The 22,201-nt window shown below is 44.7% G+C and overlaps 1 protein-coding gene across 1 annotated transcript in view; it reads left to right on the forward strand.

The window, feature by feature from the left end:
• Positions 1-22,201, forward strand: part of MYO5B (myosin VB) — a 385,029-nt gene that overhangs the window by 256,950 nt on the left and 105,878 nt on the right. Inside the window, exons 15-17 of the mRNA XM_025364941.1 lie at positions 3,410-3,562; positions 4,455-4,552; positions 17,263-17,349. Of these exons, the coding sequence (XP_025220726.1) occupies positions 3,410-3,562; positions 4,455-4,552; positions 17,263-17,349 (338 nt within the window). The remainder of the gene's footprint in view (positions 1-3,409; positions 3,563-4,454; positions 4,553-17,262; positions 17,350-22,201) is intronic.

The following is a 22,201-nucleotide window of genomic DNA, read 5'->3' on the forward strand; positions in this document are numbered from 1 at the left end:
CTTGCTGAAAACAAACCCTTGGATCCATGGAATTCATACAAGTTGCTTTATGCTTGATCTTATCCAAAAGGCTTAGAAGTGATATGAGTTACTTTAATATGTGAAAAATACCAGAGTCATCAGACTGAGGGGGGTTCACTGAGCAAAGTGTCTGCATCTCTCCGGTTTCTCCTTGGGCGTGACTTAGGTAGTTGCTAATGGTCTTATGCCTGCCCTAAGTGAGGTCAGGTTGCAAGAAGCCCCATGGGAATGGGATGGTCATCGTGTGTTTTATACTCCTGGTCATATCACCCTGGAACTCCAGCACAAAGGTACCTAATAAGGTTGCAGAAACTGCCTTTGAGGGCGCTAAGTCACCTGAATCTGACAGGTTCTGAGAACAGTTCTAGTGTGCCACCAGCACCATCTTGCTACTCTGCCTAGACACTGTAATGTGCTCATGTGACATCATGACTCTGTACTGTCAGGTATCTCCGACGGCAGGAGGGAGATGAGCCGGGGCCCACCGTAGACTGTAATGTGAAAAAGCTCATATGCATTGCCTTGTTTTGATATGCTTCTAGGACTTTTTGAATACACCTAGAATAGTGAATTATTTTGTGAACTTTGTACCTATTCTTACGTGATTCTTTGTTTCCAAGCTCTTGGCATGATACTGTTGGTATGAAAGCCTTTGTAGTGCTCAGTAAATATTCCATTAGGCTGGAGCTTAATTTATTGAAGGTCTCGGCAGTGCAGAGCATCACCAGAGCATGAGCTGTCACTACTGTATGGGACCTGAAGATGATGCTGCCTCTTCAGTAGGTAGCTTGCCTTAGCCTGAATCTCCTACGAGTCTCAGGAGATGATGTCAGCTGGAGAAATGTTTCATGGAAGTGTTATCTTATGTATTTAATTGTTATTGCAAGTACCTCAAAAGTCAAGGCTATGTCTGAAGCCCTTTTATATCTCTGCTTCCTCGATATTGTGGGTTTAAATGACAAGGCTATATTTGTGTATTGAAACAAGCTCTGACCTGGGCATCCAGAGGTCGAGGTTCTAGCACAGGCTCAGCCTTTGACTAGCAGCCCTTTGAGAGCTGGTGCTGGCCATTGTGCTTGGTGGTGGAGGGAACAGAGGTTGGAGCAGGATTCCGGTAGGTTCCTTCTCACCAGTCGTCTATATCCTCAACTGCCACATGGAGGTGAAAGTTGACCTTTACAGTTGTTCCAGATCTAAAATTCTATGTTGTTTCTTCAGATCAAAAATACAATTTCTTAAGCATCTGTACTTATGTGGTTTAAAAAGATCATTCATATAGGCCGGGCATGGTGGCTCATGCCTTTAATCCCAGCACTTTGGAAGGCCAAAGCGGGCGGATCACGAGGTCAAGAGATGGAGAGCATTCTGGCCAACATGGTGAAACCCTGTCTCTACTAAAAATACAAAAATTAGCTGGGCATGGTAGTGTGCACCTGTAGTCCCAGCTACTCAGGAGGCTGAGGCAAGAGAATCGCTTGAACCTGGGAGGAAGAGCTTCCAGCAAGTGGAGGTTGCGCCACTGCACTCCAGCCTGGTAACAGAGCAAGACTCTGTTTCAAAAAAAAAAAAGATTGCTCGTGTATATAACCCCTAGTAAAAGTAAAACTAGATAAAGTCTGAGCCCTACACACTGGGCATTATTCTACATGCTTACATGGATTCTCTCATTCAGTTCTCTCCTCAGCCCTTGTTCTTGGGAGGAAGGGAAGTCTCAGCAAGTGTAGAGCTCAGGATTCAGCACAGACCTCGGGGTAGGGGGTTGGGGGGGGCATCCCAGGGCACCACAGAGCCTGTGGGAGACACAGATAGGGGCGATGGATGCTTTGGGAGAGGGTCACAGGAGGAACAGGGCTCAACCTTGAAAGAGGGGCCTCTCAGGATAAGTACAGAAGAGAAAGGAGTGGGGGTATTTCAGGTAAGAATAGCACAGTAAGCAAAGGTATAGAGGCAGGAGTAGTGAGCATTGTGCCTGTGGGACAGCAACGTGACTGGCTGGATGGTTTTGCAAGGTATTGTCTGAGAGGGGTGAGTGGGATCCGATCAGGGAGCCCTCAGATACTAGACTAGGGAGTTCAGACCCAGTGGCAGGAGAGGGGAGCCATGCATTTAAATGGGGGTTAAAGAGGGTGCAGGGTAGGCAAGAAGAAGCAGAGCCTAGCATCTGAGGCACTGGCATTTAGCCTCTCTTCTGTTGAGATTGGAAGTGGTTAGCGAATGGGATTAGTGAATGGGGCCTATGTGTTCCTTTCCCCCTGCCTTTCCCCCCGCCTTTTCCCCCCGCCTTTCCCCCTGGCCTTTCCCCTGCCGCCTTTCCCCGCCACCTTTCCCCCCCGTCTTTTCCCCCCACCCCTGCAGGAGTGTGGTAAAAGCCTTGTAATACTTTATTCTAGCCCCAGCATTGACTTCCCCAAGGGATGATGGCAGGACTATTTCTGTCAGATTGAACATCTTGATGGCTGGGACTCCGTCACCAGCGCCTCATTCAAGGCCTGCATCTTCACCTTGTTACAGATGAAGATACTAACCTCTTATTTAGTACTCATAACAACCCCAGGTAACAGGCATAGGCTTATCCCTATTCTGATGAGAAAACAGGTATCAGGGAAGTTAACTTGACAAGATGCAACAATGTAGAAAAATAGAGCTTAAACATAGGTGTATTAAAGTGTAGCCACCTCCTACCACACCACAAGGAAATGAAGTTCTGCCCATCTTTGTAGGCGAAGATTGAGTAAGATTGTATGGAAAAGCTATTTTTTTCCTACCATTTAAAAATTGAATTGTCATTCATACATTATAAAATTCACCCTTTTGAAGCACACAATTACTGTGTTTCAGTATGTTCACCAATTTATGCAGTCACCACCACTATAAGTCTGGGAATATCTTTATTACTCCGTAAAGAAATCCTGTCCCCTTAGCAGGCACTCCCTTTCTTCCCTTCTTCTCCTTCCTCTTCCTCTTTCTCCCCCAAGCCCTGGCAACCGGTAACCTACTTTCTATTCCCTGGATATTTCATGTAAATGGAATCACACACTATACGATCATTTGTGTCTGGCTTCCTTCACTTGGTGTAATTTTTTTCGCGGTGTGTCCATGTTATGGCATGGATCAGGAGGTCATTTCTTTATATTGTGGAATGCATTCATAATGTCGAATAATCCATTGTGTGGAGGTCCCACATTTGTTTATCCGTTGGTCAGTTGATATTTGGGTTATTCCTACTTTGTGGCTCTTGAGAGCAATGCTGCTGTGCACGTTGGTGTGTGGGTTTTGGGGTGGACGTGTGTTTTCAGTGCTCAGGTATATATTGAAAAGCAGCTTTGAGAGGAAACATGTAAGGTTCAGGAGATCTCATTTTCATCATTCTTTCTGTGATTGTTTCTAGTTCCCACTAGTGGCTGACTTGTTTCATGACGACAAGGACCCTGTTCCTGCCACCACCTCTGGGAAGGGGTCATCTTCGAAGATCAGCGTCCGTTCTGCCAGACCCCCCATGAAAGCCTCCAACAAGGAGCACAAGAAAACCGTTGGCCACCAGGTCAGCCCTGGACCAAGAGCTCTGGGCCCAGGCGCACATTGCAGGGCTGGCCTCTCTGTAGATGAAGGATGGCGGCAGGATGAGAGGGAGGCCATCACAGCAGCCTTGACGTCAGTAGCCTCAGCCACCCAGCTCAATCTTGTGTCCTTAGAAGAAAGAAACTCCAAAACCTTCACCACAGGGAACTAACAGAGGGAGGAGGGAAGGGGCCGACCGTAGCTTCCATAAGTGTGTTAACGCCTGTGGTGGGGCTGTGCCGCAGGGCCACAGACACCCAGTGTGGGAGACAGGAGGGCCTGGAATGTATAGGTTAGAGAGGAGGCTTAAGGAAGCTGTGGATCAGGAGACCAAAAGCAACTTCTCCTGCTGTGGGGTCTCTGTGGCTGTTCTGCCCAGTATGTCTCTGGAGAGAAGAGAATGCTTGCCAAGTCCCTGGCAGCCACCACCTAACATTTATTCCTATGAATTTGCCATTCTGGACATTTAGTGCAACAAATTATTTCCAGGATGCCTGGGTATCGGGTGTCAGGGCCCCAGGCCCTCAGGTTTAGGAAGAACAGGCTTCCAGTGCACAGTGAGCAAGTCTCTCATACAGTATTTGCCCACCTTTCATCTTATTTGATCCACAGCACAGGGAGTTAGGCACATTAGGGGGCAGTCTCTTCCTCGTGTAATTTGAGGAACACTTAAATAGGAAGGACTTGATTTTGGTCACAGCCAAGATAGCAGCATCAGAGCTGGAATCTTACCCCAGGTCTCTGAAATTTCTTCCATCCTTCTGGATTAATAATATAGTAGTAACAATAACTACCACCACCCATATATGAGTTTTTCTTTCTCATACATCCACAACTTGTTAAAAATAACCAAGCACTGGCTTTTGTCTCTCTAGTTCCGTACCTCCCTGCATCTGCTCATGGAGACCCTGAATGCCACGACCCCTCACTACGTCCGCTGCATCAAGCCCAATGATGAGAAGCTCCCCTTTCAGTAAGTGCCTGCTGGGCATTGGCCTGTCCAGCCCAGCCTTAGAGGTTCAGGTGGAACAGGGTGGGCCAGGCCTTGCCTGGGGATCTGTGGCCTTCAGCATGATGACTAACTGGACTTACACTCCCCAGACAGCTTACATGCAGCAGACAGGCTGACAGACACTTGCTGAGTGCCACCTGTCTGCTGTCCAGGAGGTCTCAAGAGAAAAAATGGAGTTCCCCAAGCCCATGCAGCTTACAGTGGTGGTCAGGAATGTGCATACTTGAATCAAATAGCGAATGTTAAATGTAGCCATGAGTACATCTCATGGCAAGGGTTAAATTCAGACTTGGAAAGGTTGCTGGAGTGGTCAGGAAAGGCTTTTCTTGTGTTGAAGAATCAAGACTTCACATTATGTGTCGAACAACAGAACATGAACATGGTGCTGCTTCTCACATTACCCTCTGCTGCTGAGCTTCCAGAATTATCCACGTTTGCTCCCCTTTTCCTCACTCCTCAGCCTACTCTGATCCAACTTTTGCTTCTACCTTGACCTTGAAACTTTGTTCCAGTTCTGTCCATGCTCCTGTGGCTGACCTCACCCTAATCTGTAGAACTCTGAATGATCTTTGTACATCTTGGTTTCTACTAAATTCCAGACAAGTGTTTGTGCAAGCCTACTACAGCTTCGTTATCCACCTTGCCTTCAGCATGTCTGAGACCACACTCTTCATCTCCTGCCACCCCCGAAGAATGGTTCCTCTTTCATTGGTCTCTGTTGTTGTAAGAGGCATAACATTTCCTGATATCTCCTCCACCCACCAGGCCTGATCTCCCAGACTAGAAGCCTGAGAGTCTCTCTAACCTGCTGTGCAGGGGGAGTCCCTGTGATGATGGGTATGTGCTGTCATCTGCCTTATCCAGCGTGGGAGCCGCTTGTCACATGTGGCTATTGAGTGCTTGAAACATGCCTAGTGGGAGTGAGGAACTGAATTCTGAATTTTATTTCATTTTAATTAATTTTGCATACCCAGCGGTGCTAGTGGCCACCATACCGCATGGTTTAACCCTTGATTCTTTCGTCTCCTTCACTTCCCAGTCTAACAGATGTCAAAGTCCCATGAAGTCTCCATGCAAGTTCTTCACCCTGGTCTCCCTTTTCTCTTCCTTATTCACCTTGTTCCAGATCCTCTTTTCTTGCCTGATATACTACCTTAAACCTTTAAAAAACAGCCTCTTACTCAGCTCTGCAGCCTCTTCTGCTATTACTCTGGGCCTTCACTCATGCTGTTCCCCCTGGCCAGAGGAGATGTATTTTTAAACTTTTTAAGCACCTTATTCCCATCTTTCCACCCCCATGATTTCTGTTTCAGGCCTAGTATAATTTCTTTCTTGAAATAACTTACTTTGGCAATTTTGACTCTCAGACTGAATATCTGAACTGCCTTCTACACTCCTGTCATTTAATAAAGCTTGGCTTCCTTTCAGATGGGCTCTGTGTGGAAAAGGTTAAGGAGACAGAATGTTATCAGTTTTCTTTGCAGTGTGCTGCTTGCTTGCTCTTCCGCTTCCTCCAAGTCTCCGAGACGTGCTTAGGAATTCCCCCGGGTGGCTCTGTTTACTGGCAGACTCCAGAAGAGAAGAGGCTGTTAGAAGCGGAGAGTGTGTGAAAGACTCAGATTCTGTGTGAAGGGCAGAGTGGTGTGCAGGGTCCAGGGGAGAGGAGATGAGGGCCCTATACCAGCTGGGCCAGACCAGCTGTGGCCTTGGGCCCTTCCCTCATCAGAGCGTGGCCCTGCTGTGGGACAGATACTCTGCTGGGTCTCCCCTCTCAAATGAGAGAAGACACTAGGGACTTTCTAGGCCTGAGGTCCCATTTTTCTAAGACTCGCCCTTTCCTTCAGAACCGAAATCTTTCTCCCAATACAAAGAGAAGGTGGGAGGAATACTGACCCTGTCATGAAACCTGGATTCTAGTTTGAGCTCACTGCTGATTTGGCCAATCGCAAGCTAGTCTTTTACTCTCTGTGTCTCATTTCCTTACCTGTTAATTTTGGTGAGGGCCTGGTGTGGTGGCTCATGCCTGTAATGGCAGTGCTTTGAGAGGCCAAGGCAGGAGGATCACTTGAGGCAAGGAGTTTGAGAGTGGCCTGGGCAATATAGCGAGACCCAACCTCTACAAAAAATTTTAAAATTAGCTGGGCCTGGTGGTCCATGCCTATAATCCCAGCTACTCCAGAGGCTGAGGCAGGAGAATTGCTTGAGCCCAGGAGTGTGAGGCTGCAGTGAGCTATGATTGTATCACTGCACTCCAGTCTGGGTGACAGAGCAAGACTATCTCTTAAAAAATAAATAAATAAATAAAAATAAATAAATACCCTGATGAAAGAATCTGAATAGGAATTATTCATGAGAGTATAAAAGTGTATATGATGACAGTTATTAGTTACATCATCCTAGAAGGAAGTTTCTGTGTCTCTCCACCCATTTCCTGTAATCAGAGTTACTCAGCCTCAGCAGCATTGACATATTGGGTCAGAGAAGTCTTTGCTGGGGCAAGGGGTGCTGTCCTGTGCATCACAGGATGTTGGGAAGCATCCTTGGCCTCTACTCACTAGATGCTACAAGCATCCCACCATTGTGACAGCTAAAAATGTTTTTAGACATTGCCAAACGTTCCCTTGGGAACAAAATCGCCTCCAGTTGAGAACTCCTGTCCCACATTAAATGCTTTGATAGCATGGCCTCTACAAAAGTCTTTTTCTTCTGCTTCATTCAAGAAACATCTATCATACCTCTTACTAGGCACTGGGCTAGAACAGGTGGAATGACAATAAGACATGTCCCCCATGCTTAAGGAATTGTCTGTCACGAGTAACTGGCCATGCCACAGAAGTGGCTGTCAGTGGCTCTGTGAAAGTGCTGACAGGGCAGAGGCAAGAGAGAGATGAAGTATCTAAAGCAGCAGTGGCCTGGGGCAGGTGTCATAACCTGGGAACGCTTAGTGGAGGGCCTGGTCACTGGTTTTCTGAAGGCCAGTCCAGGTCTCGGAGTCTCGGAGTTCTGAGTTGTGGCTGCAGGAGGCTGCTGAGCCTGGGGAAGCAGGTAGGGAGCTTGCAGCCCATGGAGAAATCGATTCCATGGTGGGCGATTGTGGAGGTAGGACCCGGTTCTAACACCGTGGGATTCTTTACATCCAGCAGGCTCCAGGGTGTGCTAATCCTATTGGGAGAGGAAAGCATGAACTTCAGTTTCAGCACTGTGACCTTCTATATCTTTGGTGATTCTTCTATGTTAATTGTCCTTGCTATGGTCCTCCAAGGTTTAATAGAAGGAGGGCTGGTTTTCCATTCCCAGTCATCTAATAGTGAATGCAGTGAGGCGGATTGAGAGATGCATTTGACGGTGGATTTTCTTTACTGTTGGGGAGAGGGAAAGATGATGGCAATATCTTCTTTGTATAGTGTCTGTTAGCTTTTTCTAAAAGCATTTTTTTTTTTTTTTTTTTTTGGTAACATAGTCATTACAGCCACCACTGCTTTATGTTTGGGCAGATATGTTGAGTTCTCACTGAGTAAATGAGGAAAGTGAGGTACAGGGAGACTGTCTTGCCCCAAGTAACAACTAGCTGTCAGTGGCAGAGCCGAGGCCACACAGGGTTCTTTGTCCCAGACCACAGGGGAAAGCAGTGTTGCCATCACAGGAGGACAGAACAGGTGTGGGGAAGGGAGGGGATTTGCTGAGCTGGTCATGAAGAGGGAAGAATGTTAAGGCTGAGTTCAAAAACTCTGTGCCAGGTGCCTTCTGGCCACCAGCTTTAGGCACGATGTGTGGGGACTCCAAGAGAAAACCGAGGCCCACAACCCTGCCCTCAAGAACTCATGCTGGGCTGTGGGGGGTGGGGGCGGACCAGCACTCAGTGAGCCATTGCCTGGCCCTTCGACAGGACAGAACTGGGATGCTGGAGGTCAAGAAGCATGATGTGGGGATACCAGAGCAGAAACTGGGAAGGGACAGATGGGGAGGAGGAGCAGTACTTTTAAGGAACGATGGGGTTCTCAATGAGCTTCTGCTCACTTTATTAATACCACGAGGAAACAGTAGGAGGTCCTGGAAGAAGAAGGGACCCCCAGCTGATTCCATGGCTCACGTGAGACCTAAGGGTCCCAGATGTTCCTGAGCACGCTGCCATCCCCAGTGTGTGCAATGCACTGAACTTGACCCTGTGGTCATGCTGAGCAGAGGAAAGAAGCTGGTGGCTGACCTGGGGAACACGGCTGCTGTGGGCAGGGCCAGAGCACCTGAGGAGGTGGTCTGCAGACCACAGGATGCCTTTTCCAAAGCACAGGGGTGTCTGTTCTGCCTTCATGATGCAGGGCCCAGCTGACAGCTTTAGCAGTGAGAGCCTGTGAGCAGGGGAGCCTGCAGCCCAAAGGCTTCTCATCACTCGCAGTCACGGGCAGCCGAGCAGCTGCTTATGACTCTGGTCATTGCCGCCCCTGGTGATGAAGACCCCCTTGGATCCTGGAACTGTGCTTCCTCTTGTGGCAAAGCAACCACAGGGGGCATGGGAGCAAGAGGGTGGGCAGACATTGAAGTGCTCAGCACATATTCCCTGCTGTCCTGTAAGACCCTTGCACTAAGGGGGTTGTGCTCTAGTTAAAAAGATGAAGTCTTCTGAAGGAACTGTTTTGTTCAGAGCTGTGTAAATCGATGCTCCATTGTGCCTCACGTACTCAGTGCCACGGACTTTTGGAGTTGGAGGGGTCAGGTGTGGAAAGAAGGTGGGGCCCAGGAGGGCAGAGGGGAGCAACAAAGCCACAGTGAGCACAGCCTGGAGGGGAGAGCGTGGGTGTCTCATGGGATGAGACCCAGGGCTGATGTGCAATGCAGAGTGTTGCCTGGGGTGAGGTGGCATCTTGCAGTTATCAGTTGCTTGGAAAATGCCCACTGTTTTCCAGTGCCAAGTGCCCACTGAGCCCAGGCGACCCCAGGACACCATCTATCAAGCACCATGTCCCAGAGTAAAAGGAGGAAAAGGAACATGGCTCTTGGCTCCAGCTGAGCTGCAGGACAGTCAGAAGGAAAGGGAGCATTTGTTCCTCATCCCTTCTCATGGAGTGGGGCAGTAATCTTAGAAATTAAAAATAGTGATGTAATTCTAGGTTGCCTTAATTATTTCTCACTGAAGACTCCCTGCTTACCCTAGAAAACGGTGAGGTCTTGCTCTCTGGCTTCTCTTTTTCTCTTATTAGTTTTTTTTTGTTGTTGTTGTTGTTGTTGTTTTCAAGATGGAGTCTCACTCTGTCACCCAGGCTGGAGTGCAGTGGCACCATCTCGGCTCAGTGCAACCTCTGTCTCCCGGGTTCACTCTGTTCTCCTGCCTCAGCCTCCCGAGTAGCTGGGACTACAGGCGCCCGCCACCACACCTGGCTAATTTTTTTATATTTTTAGTAGAGACGGAGTTGCACCGTGTTAGCCAAGATGGTCTCGATCTCCTGACCTCATGATCTGCCCGCCTTGGCATCCCAAAGTGCTGGGATTACAGGCATGAGCCACTGCGCCCGGCCCTTCTTATTAGTTTTTATAATCTGTGTTTAACAACCTCAGACAATTGCTCTGGCTTCGTTCAGCAATTTTTTTTAAATTATGCTTTATGTTCTAGGGTACATGTGCACAACGTGCAGGGTTGTTACATATGTATACATATATGTGCTGCACCCATTAACTCGTCATTTACATTAGGTATATCTCCTAATGCTATCCCTTCCCGCTCCCTGTACTGCACAACAGGCCCCGGTGTGTGATGTTCCCCTTCCTGTGTCCAAGTGTTCTCATTGCTCAATTCCCACCTATGAGTGAGAACATGTCGTGTTTGGTTTTCTGTTCTTGCTATAGTTTACTGAGAATGATGGTTTCTAGCTGCATCCATGTCCCTACAAATGACACGAACTCATCCTTTTTTATGGCTGCATAGTATTCCATGGTATATATGTGCCACATTTTCTTAATCCAGTCTGTCACTGGTGGACATGTGGGTTGGTTCCAAGTCTTTGCTATTGTGAATAGTGCCGCAGTAAACATATGTGTGCTTCTGTATTTATAGCAGCATGATTTATAATCCTTGGGGTGTATACCCAGTAATGGGATGGCTGAGTCAAATGGTATTTCTAGTACCAGATCCTTGAGGAATTGCCACACTATCTTCCACAATGGTTGAACCAGTTTACAGTCCCACCAACAGTGTAAAAGTGTTCCTATTTCTCCACATCCTCTCCAGCATCTGTTGTTTCCTGACTTTTTAATGATTGCCATTCTAACTGGTGTGAGATGGTATCTCATTGTGGTTTTGATTTGCATTTCTCTGATGGCCAGTGATGATGAGCATTTTTTCATGTGTCTGTTGGCTGCATAAATGTCTTCTTTTGAGAAGTGTCTGTTCATATCCTTTGCCCACTTTTTGATGGGGTTGTTTGTTTTTTTCTTGTAAATTTGTTTGAGTTCTTTGTAGATTATGGATATTAGCCCTTTGAGAGATGAGTAGATTACAAAAATTTTCTCCCATTCTGTAGGTTGCTTGTTCACTCTGATGGTAGTTTCTTTTGCTGTGCAGAAGCTCTTTAGTTTAATGAGATCCCATTTGTCAATTTTGGCTTTTGTTGCCATTGCTTTTGGTGTTTTAGACATGAAGTCCTTGCCCATGCCTATGTCCTGAATGGTATTGCCTAGGTTTTCCTCTAGGGTTTTTATGGTTTTAGGTCTAACATTTAAGTCTTTAATCCATCTTGAATTAATTTTTGTACAAGGTGTAAGGAAGGCATCCAGTTTCAGCTTTCTACTTATGGCTAGCCAGTTTTCACAGCACCATTTATTAAATAGAAAATCCTTTCCCTATTTCTTGTTTTTGTCAGGTTTGTCAAAGATCAGATGGTTGTAGATGTATGGTATTATTTCTGAAGGCTCTGTTCTGTTCCATTGGTCTATATCTCTGTTTTGGTACCAGTACAATGCTGTTTTGGTTACTGTAGCCTTGTAATATAGTTTGAAGTCAGGTAGCGTGATGCCTCCAGCTTTGTTCTTTTGGCTTAGGATTGTCTTGGCAATGCAGACTCTTTTTGATTCCATATGAACTTTAAAGTACTTTTTTCCAACTCTGTGAAGAAAGTCATTGGTAGCTTAATGGGGATGGCATTGAATCTATAAATTACCTTGGGCAGTATGGCCGTTTTCACAAAATTGATTATTCCGATCCATGAGCATGGAATGTTCTTCCATTTGTTTGTGTCCTCTTTTATTTCACTGAGCAGTGATTTGGAGTTCTCCTTGAAGAGGTCCTTCACATCCCTTGTAAGTTGGATTCCTAGGTATTTTATTCTCTTTGAAGCAATTGTGAATGGGAGTTCACTCATGATTTGGCTATCCATTTGTCTGTTATTAGTGTATAAGAATGCTTGTGATTTTTGCAGATCAATTTTGTATCCTGAGACTTTGCTGAAGTTGCTTATCAGCTTAAGGAGATTTTGGGCTGAGATGATGGGGTTTTCTAGATATACAATCATGTCATCTGCAAACAGGGACTATTTGACTTCCTCTTTTCCTAATTGAATACCCTTTATTTCTTTCTCTTGCCTGATTGCCCTGGCCAGAATTTCTGACACTATGTTGAATAGAAGTGGTGAGAGAGGGCATCCCTGTCTTATGCCCGTTTTCAAAGGGAATGCTTCTAGTTTTTGCCCATTCAGGATGATACTGGCTGTGGGTTTGTCATAAATAGCTCTTATTATTTTGAGATACATTCTATCAATACCAAATTTTTTGAGAGTTTTTTAGCATGAAGGGCTGTTGAATTTTGTTAAAGGCCTTTTCTGCATCTATTAAGATAATCATGTGGTTTTTGTCTTTGGTTCTGTTTATATGCTGGATTACGTTTATTGAATTGCATATGTTGAACCAGCCTTGCCATGCCAGGTATGAAGCCCACTTGATCATGGTGGATAAGCTTTTTGATGTGCTGCTGAATTCGGTTTGCCAGTATTTTATTGAGGATTTTTGCATCAATGTTCATCAGAGATATTGGTCTAAAATTCTCTTTTCTGTGTGTGTGTCTCTGCCAGGCTTTGGTATCAGGATGATGCTGGCCTCATAAAATGAGTTAGGGAGGATTCCATCTTTTTCTATTGATTGGAATAGTTTCAGAAGGAATGGTACCAGCTCCTCCTTGTGCCTCTGGTAGAATTCAGCTGTGAATTCGTCTGGTCCTGTACTTTTGTTGCTTGGTAGGCTATTCATTATTGCCTCAGTTTCAGAGCCTGCTATTGGTCTATTCAGGGATTCAACTTCTTCCTTGTTTAGTCTTGGGAGAGTGTATATGTCCAGGAATTTATCCATTTCTTCTAGGTTTTCTAGTTTATTTGCGTAAAGGTGTTTATAGTATTCTCTGATGGTAGTTTCTATTTCTGTGGAGTCAGTGGTGATATCCCCTTTATTGTTTTTTATTGTGTCTATTTGATTCTTCTCTCTTTTCTTCTTTATTAGTTTTGCTAGCAGTCTATCAATTTTGTTGATCTTTTCAAAAAACCAGCTCTTGGATTCATTGATTGATTGAATGGTTTTTTTTTGTTTTTTTGTGTGTTTTTTTTTTTGTCTCTATCTCCTTCAGTTCTGCTCTGATCTTAGTTATTTCTTGCCTTCTGCTAGCTTTTGAATGTTGTTTGCTCTTGCTTCTCTAGTTCTTTTAATTGTGATGTTAGGGTGTCCATTTTAGATATTTCCTGCTTTCTCTTGTGGCCATTTAGTGCTGTAAATTTCCCTCTACACACAGCTTTAAATGTGTCCCAGAGATTCTGGTATGTTGTATCTTTGTTCTCATTGGTTTCAAAGAACATCTTTATTTCTGCCTTCATTTCGTTATGTACCCAGTAGTCATTCAGGAGCAGGTTGTTCAGTTTCCATGTAGTTGAGCGGTTTTGATTGAGCTTCTTAATCCTGAGTGCTAATTTGATTGCACTGTGGTCTGAGAGACAGTTTGTTATAATTTCTGTTCTTTTACATTTGCTGAGGAGTGCTTTACTTCCAACTATGTGGTCAATTTTGGAACAAGTGCAATGTGGTGCTGAGAAGAATGTATATTCTGTTGATTTTGGGTGGAGAGTTCTGTAGATGTCTATTAGGTCTGCTTGGTGCAGAGCTGAGTTCAGTTCATCAGTATCCTGGTTAACTTTCTGTCCAATGTTGACAGTGGGGTGTTAAAGTCTCCCATTATTATTGTGTGGGAGTCTAAGTCTCTTTGTAAGTCTCTAAGGACTTGCTTTATGAATCTGGGTGCTCCTGTATTGGGTGCATATATATTTAGGATAGTTAGCTCTTATTGTTGAATTGATCCCTTTACCATTATGTAATGGCCTTCTTTGTCTCTCTTGATCTTTGTTGGTTTAAAGTCTGTTTTATCAGAGACTACGATTGTAACCCTTGCCTTTTTTTTTTTTTTTTTTTCCATTTGCTTGGTAGATCTTCCTCTATCCCTTTATTTTGAGCCTATGTGTGTCTCTGCTTGTGAGATGGGTCTCCTGAATACAGCAAACTGATGGGTCTTGACTCTTTATCCAGTTTGCCAGTTTGTGTCTTTTAATTGGAGCATTTAGCCCATTTACATTTGAGGTTAATATTGTTATGTGTGAACTTGATCCTGTCCTTATGATGTTAGCTGGTTATTTTGCTCGTTAGTTGATGCAGTTTCTTCCTAGCCTCGATGGTCTTTACATTTTGGCATGTTTTTGCAGTGACTGGTACCAGTTGTTCCTTTCCATGTTTAGAGCTTCCTTCAGGAGCTCTTGTAGGGCAGGCCTGGTGGCGACAAAATCTCTAAGCATTTGCTTGTCTGTAAAATATTTTATTTCTCCTTCACTTATGAAACTTAGTTTGGCTGGATATGAAATTCTGGGTTGAAAATTCTTTTCTTTAAGAATGTTGAATATTGGCCCCCACCCTCTTCTGGCTTGTAGAGTTTCTGCCAAGAGATCTGCTGTTAGTCTGATTGGCTCCCTTTGTAGGTAAGCTGACCTTTCTCTCTGGCTGCCCTTAACATTTTTTCCATCATTTCAACTTTGATGAGTCTGACAATTATGTGTCTTGGAGTTGCTCTTCTCGAGGAGTATCTTTATGGCATTCTCTGTATTTCCTGAATTTGAATGTTGGCCTGCCTTACTAGGTTGGGGAAGTTCTCCTGAATAATATCCTGCAGAGTGTTTTCCAACTTGGTTCCATTCTCCCCATCACTTTCAGGTACACCAATCAGATGTAGATTTGGTCTTTTCACGTAATCCCATATTTCTTGGGGGCTTTGTTCAATCTTTTTACTCTTTTTTCTCTACACTTCTCTCTTCATTTCATTCATTTGATTTTCAATCACTGATACCCTTTCTTCTAGTTGATCAAGTCAGTTACTGAAGCTTGTGCATTTGTCACGTAGTTCTCGTGTCATGGTTTTCAGCTCTGTCAGATCATTTAAGGACTTCTCTACCTTGGTTGTTCTAGTTAGCCATTCGTCAAATCTTTTTTCGAGGTTTTTAGCTTCTTTGTGATGGGTTTGAACTTCCTCCTTTAGCTTGGAGAAATTTGATCGTCTGAAGCCTTCTCTCAACTCGTCAAAGTCATTCTCCATCCAGCTTTGTTCCGTTGCTGGCGAGGAGCTGTGTTCCTTTGGAGGGGGAGAGGTGCTCTGGTTTTTAGAATTTTCAGCTTTTCTGCACTGCTTTTTCCCCATCTTTGTGGTTTTATCTACCTTTGGTCTTTGTTGATGGTGATGTACAGTTGGGGTTTTGGTGTGGGTGTCCTGTCTGTTTGTTAGTTTTCCTTCTAACAGTCAGGACCCTCAGCTGCAGGTCTGTTGGAGTTTGTTGGAGGTCCACTCCAGACCCTGTTTGCCTGGGTGTCAGCAGCAGAGGCTGTAGACGAGTGAATAATGCTGAACAGCTAATGTTGCTGCCTGATCATTCCTCTAGAAGCTTCATGTCAGAGGGGTACCTGCCATGTGAGGTGTGAGGTGTCAGTCTGCCCCTACTGGGGGGTGTCTCCCAGTTAGGCTACTCAGGGGTCAGGGACCCACTTGAGCAGGCAGTCTGTCCATTCTCAGATCTCAAACTCCATGCTGGGAGAACCACTGTTCTCTTCAAAGCTATCAGACAGGGTCATTTAAATCTGCAGAGGTTTCTGCTGCCTTTTGTTTGGCTTTGCCCTGTCCCCAGAGGTGGAGTCTACAGAGGCAGGCAGGCCTCCTTGAGCTGCAATGGGATCCACCCAGTTCAAGGTTCCCTGTTGCTTTGTTTACCTTCTCAAGTCTCAGCAATGGTGGGCATCCCTCCCCCAGCCTCGCTGCCGCCTTGCAGTTAGATCTCAGACTGCTATGCTAGCAATGAGGGAGGCTCTGTGGGCGTGGGACCCTCCAAGCCAGGCATGGGATATAATCTCCTGGTGTTTCGTTTGCTAAGACCCTTGGTAAAGCACAGTGTTAGGGTGGGAGTGACCCAATTTTCCAGGTGTTGTGTGTCATGGTTTCCCTTGGCTAGAAAAGGGAATTCCCTTCCCCTTTGCGCTTCCTGGGTGAGGTGATGCCTCGCCCTGCTTTGGCTCTCGCTTAGTGGGCTGCACCCACTGTCCAACACACCCCAGTGAGATGAACCCAGTACCTCAGTTGGAAATGCAGAAATCACCTGTCTTCTGTGTCGCTCACGCTGGGCACTGGAGGCTGGAGCTGTTCCTATTCGGCCATCTTGGGACCTCCCTCTCTTTTGGCATTTTCACCACGTTTGTTATGTACTGTCTTGTATAAACTGTCCTCTTCAAGCGGGGATGCTCAGAAAGCTCACACAGCAACTGGCTTTTTATTCTACAGTGCCATACTCAATATATGTTTGAAAACATACTGGATTTTGAGTGCTAGGCTTAGCTTTGTAGAACACGTGAGTGGTTGAAAATGGTGCACATATCTCTGAAGATTGGAAAGTAATCTGTAATAATGTAAATGAAGTTCATCTACACGATTCTTAACTGAATAGCTGTTGTGATTATAGCTAACAACATATACAACATGTGTGTCCTATGCATTGCTAGGCACTGTTCCATCTGCTTTCAGGGATCTTTACCTTTAAGCTTCACACTAACCTGATAAAATAGGTACTGCTGTTTTCCCCCATTATATAGATGAGGGTACTGAGGCCCAAGGGGAGATGAAGTGACTTGCCCCAAAGTAGACACCCAGCTGGTAAGTGAGCATGTCATGATTCAAACCCAGATCTGCCTAGCCTAAAACTCATCCTTTTAATGCTTAAGCCAAATAATGGTGCTAAGCGTATATGCTTGGGACAGTGACTGAAGATGCTTGTCCATGTGGATAAAAACAATAAGAGTAGGCTCTGGAGAGGAGCAGCAATGATGAGTCTTGCAGGGTGGGGAGGATTCACGTAGACAAAGAAGAAAGGTATCCCAGTTGATAATAAGAATGTGCACAAAAACCTCAGGCACAGAATGGAAGATGCTGAGATGGCTCAGGTGCCTGCACATTGGTGTCTTTTAGTCTATGCCTCACCCCTGACTTTAGCTCAAGAGTGCCTGATGAGCTGTAACTCAGTGGCATCAGGTACTTCACGTGCTGCAGGAAAATATTCTTTATTTCTTTTTTGTAAATGTGGCGACTCACCTCTTGTCTTGCTTTTTTTTTTTTTTTCCTTTGGCAGCTTTGACCCAAAGAGAGCAGTGCAGCAACTCAGAGCCTGCGGGGTGTTGGAGACGATTCGAATCAGTGCAGCTGGCTACCCATCCAGGTAACTAACGTGCCCGCCAGCTGCCTCTTGGGACTGCCCTAGAGCAGCCAGAGTTTGGTTCCCCAGGGAGCCCTCTTGTATACCGTCATCCAGAAACAGATCCTTCAAAACGGTTCTCAAACACTGAGGCCCAAGCAGGATGCTGATGGATCCTTCAAAACGGTTCTCAAACACTGAGGCCCATGCAGGATGCTGATGGAAATGAGACTCTCAGATGAGCCTGAAAAAGTGGGAAGGTTAGCAGTCATGTCCGCTTGGCTGCTTTTCTCTAAAGTCCTTTTCAGATTTCAGATTTTTGGCATTGGTGTAAGTGATAAGCTAGCTAGAGTTAAAAAGAGGATTTCCCCTTTTCTCAACTCCCACCTTGTTCCCTTTACCATTCCCCCACCCTTTGTCACAGTGGGAAAGTATACATGTTTACCATCTTAACCACTTTTCAGATTTTTTCAATAGGTTTTTTTGGGGAGAACAAGTGGTGTTTGGTTACATGAATAAGTTCTTTAGTGGTGATTTCTGAGATTTTGGTGCACCTATCACCCAAGCAATGTGCACTGTACCCAATGTGTAGTCTTTTATCCCTCACCACCACCCCCCTTTCCCCCAAGTCCTCAAAGTCCATTACATCATTCTTATGCCTTTGCATCCTCATAGCTTAGCTCCCACTTATGAGTGAGAATGTACAATGTTTTGTTTTCCATTCCTGAGTTACTTGACTTAGAATAGTGGTCTCTAACTCCATCCAGGTTGCTGTGAATGCCATTATTTTGTTCCTTTTTATGGTTGAGTAGTATTTCATATATACATACCACATTTTCTTTATCCACTCATTAACTGGGCATGTGGGCTGGTTCCATATTTTTGCAATTGCAAATTCTGCCACTATAAACATGCATGTGCAAGTGTGTTTTTCGTATAATGACTTCTTTTCCTCTGAGTAGATACCCAGTAGTGGGAGTGCAGTGGCATGATCTGGGCTCACTGCAACCTCTGCCTCTTGGGTTCAAGTGATTCTCCTGCCTCAGCCTCCTGTGTAGCTGGGACTACAAGTGCACACCACCATGTCCAGCTAATTTTTGTATTTTTAGTAGAGATGGAGTTTCACCATGTTGGCCAGGCTAGCCTCAAACTCCTGACCTCAGGTGATCCATCTGCCTTGGCTTCCCAAAGTGCTGGGATTACAGGCGTGAGTCATCATGCCTGACCCAAATGGTAGATCTACTTTTAGTTCTTTAAAGAATATCCACGCTGTTTTCCATAGCAGTTGTTCTAGTTTACATTTCCACCAGCAGTGTAAAAACATTCCCTTTTCACCACATCCATGCCAACATCTATTTTTTGATCTTTTAGTTATGGCCATTCTTGCAGGAGTAAGGTAGTATCCCATTGTGGTTTGGATTTGCGTTTCCCTGGTAAATAGTGATGTCGAGCATCTGTTCACATGTTTGTTGGTCATTTGCATATCTTCTTTCGGGAATTGTTTTCTCATGTCCTTAGCCCACTTTTTGATGGGATTTTTTTTTTCTTGCTACGTTAAGTTCCTCATAGATTCTGGACATTAGTCCTTTGTTGGATGTATAGATTTCAAAGATTTTCTCCCACTTTATGGGTTGTCTGTTTACTCTGGTGATTATTTCTTTTGCTGTGCAGAAGTTTTTTAGTTTGAGTTCCATCTATTTATCTTCGTTTTCATTGTGTTTGCTTTTGGGTTCTTGGTCATGAAGTTGTTGCTTAAGCCAGTGTCTAGAAGGGTTTTCCCAGTGTTACCTTCTAGAGTTTTTATGGTTTTTATGTTTTTATGGTCTTACATTTAAGTCTTTGATCCATCTTGAGTTGATTTTTCTATAGGGTAAGAGGTGAGGATCCAGTTTCATTCTTCTACATGTGGCTAGCCAATTATCCCAGAACCATTTATTGAATAGTGTCCTTTCCCCACTTTTTGTTTTTGCTCTGTCAAAGATCAGTTGACTGTCAGTATTTGGTCTTATTTCTGGGTTCTCTATTCTGTTCCATTGGTCTGTACGCCTGTTTTTATACCAATATCGTGCTGTTTTGGTGACTATGGCCTTACATACAGTTTGAAGTTGGGTAATGTATTGTCTCCGGATTTGGGGGTTTTTTTGTTCGGTTGGTTGGTTAGTTGGTTGGTTTTTTTGTTTGTTTGTTTTGCTAATCTTGCTTTGGTGATGCAGGCTCTTTTTTGGTTCCGTATGAATTTTAGGATTTTTTTTTCAGTTCTGTGAAGAAATATGGTAGTATTTTGATGGGAATTGCATTGAATTTGTAGATTGCTTTTGGCAGTGTGATCATTTTCACAATATTGATTCTACCTGCCCATGAGTGTGGGGTGTGTTTCCATTTGTTTGTGTCACCTATGATTTCTTTCAGCAATGTTTTGTTTTTTTCCTTGTAGAGGTCTTTCACCTCCTTGGTTACCATCTTAGCCACTTTTAAGTGTACAGTTTAGTGGTATTAAGTACATTCCTTTTTTTTAATGCTACCATCACCATCATCCATCTCTAGAATTCTTTTCATCTTGCAAAACTGAAACTGTGGAATTAACAATATTTCCCTGTTCTCTCTCCCCCAGTCCCTAGCAGCCACCTTTCTACTTTCTGTAAATCTGGTGATTCCAGGAACCTCATATAAGTGGAATAATACAGTATTTGTCCTTTTGTGAGTGGCTTATTTCAGTTAGTATACCTTCGAGCTTCATCCACGTTAAAGCGTGTGTCAGAACTTTCTTCCTTATTAACGCTGAGTAATATTCCATTGTATGGATGTATCCCATTTCGCTTACCCATTCATTCCTCAATAGACTCCTGTAACTTTTAAATTAGAATGAAATCTGTGGTGGGAAAATAAAATTTCTTTGAGTTAAAAAATAACTATCATGCTCTGATTTGCCTTGCGGATAAGCTACTGAACCAGTCCAGAGCTTGTTGGAGCGATGCCAACACTGGATCCCCTCTGGACACTTCCCTGAAATAAGGGTAAAGGGTGGCTGGTGACCCCACTAGCTCTTGTGAAATCACACTTTCTACCAGCGTCATGTAGACCAAACATCCGCCATTAATTGGAGCTGAACTGAACAGTGTAGCAGCCCAGAGCCCGTCCAACTGGGACCCTCTGTCCTAACAACTTGCTCGTATCAGAAGGTGGAAGGAACCAGAAGTGGGAATGAAAGGATGTGATATGGGCCTCCCCTCCTCCCTGTCTTCTCTCTACCTGGCACTCTCCCACTATAGCAGAGGAACCATTTCATATGCAGTGGTTAATTACCCATAAACAACTTAACCACAAACAATTCCTAAATGTTTGGCCTGAGAAGGAAGCTGCTGATGGAATTAGGAATTTACATTTGACCTGGAAAGTACAAGAGCTGTCAGTAATCTGCAACACCCAGGCAGTTCTTCAAAACCCAGCAGGTCCCAGCATTGTTCAGGATGAACTGCTCTAGCTAAGTTGAAGGCTGTTATTTTCTTTTCAACCACATCTGTCCTTGCTTAGAAAAAAGGACAGAGAGTGTCCTAGGGCTGTCTCTCATTTTTTGACCTTAGGGTCTGAACACAAATAGCTAACAACTCTGTTAATGAGGTGGGCCAAGCTTGTCAACTTAGATGAAGGCCTGGCACTCCTTTTCCCAGTCTGCCCTGCAGTCTCCTACATCAGCTTTTTGATTGAGGGGATGGGGCTCAGGCAACGGGTGTAATAGTTCAGTTTTGAGTTCAAACCACTAGTCTGATGAATTAGACTGCTTTTCAGTGCCTGCTTACAAGCCCAGGGTTCAGATCAGACATATCTTCATCCAGTTTAAGAACTAGGAAAGGACCTTAAGGAGCTGCGGAGCTACTTGTTTTCAAACCATCTTCCACAGGCAGCTGGCTGCACTCCTGGCTCCTGGCTCTCGTATCTGCCAGGCTTCCAGGAGAGGACATACCTGCAGAAAACATTTCCTTATCCACTGTTTCTCAGAACTGTGCACTGCAACCCATTTATGGGTTAGGATATCAATTCAATGGGTTGTATCAATGAAAAGAGTCGAACTATAGAATACTTGAAGACATTTCTTCTGAGCCAAATATGAGTGACCAATGGCCCATGACACAGCTCTCAGGAGATCCTGAGAACATGTGTCCAAGGTGGTCAGGCCACAACTTGGTTTGATACATTTTAGAGACACATAAAACATCACTCAACACATGTAAGATATACAATGGTTTGGTTCAGGCAAGTGGGACAACCGGAAGGTGGGGGCTTCCAGGTCACAGGCATATTCAAAGATTTTCTGATTGGCAATTGGTTGGGATATTATCAATAGAAAGGACTGTCTGGGTTATGATAGAAGGTGGCGGAGACCAAGGTTTTATCATGCAGCCGAACTCCCCGGGTATCAGGCTTCAGAGAGAATAGATCATAAACGTTTCTAATCAGATTTAGAGTCTGTTCTATCAGTAATTCCAAAGCGAGGAGGGTATAATGAGGCATGCCCAGCTCCCCATTCCCAGCATGGCCTGAACTAGTGTTTCAGGTTATCTTTGGAATACCCGCAGCTGCGAGAAGGGATCCATTCAGATAGTTGGGGGCTTTAGAATTTTATTTTTGTTTTACAGTTGTGACCAATATACTGTTTTTGGTTTTTTCAGGAAATAACTTGGGGTGGAAAATGGGAGAGAGCAATTTGGGGAGGAAAGGACATTGTGGCATGGTCATATTTCAGTGTTATCTATAGGGATGGGTGCATCAGGATGTAAAGCGCATGTTTACAAGTGAGACAGAGACAAGGAAGTGAACTGCTCAAGATTACCAACCTGGTTGGTGGTTGAGCTAGGCCTATACTTGCTGTTTCTCTGCC

The sequence above is a fragment of the Theropithecus gelada genome, chromosome 18 (assembly GCF_003255815.1).
Source record: "Theropithecus gelada isolate Dixy chromosome 18, Tgel_1.0, whole genome shotgun sequence".
Taxonomy (NCBI): Eukaryota; Metazoa; Chordata; class Mammalia; order Primates; family Cercopithecidae; genus Theropithecus; species Theropithecus gelada.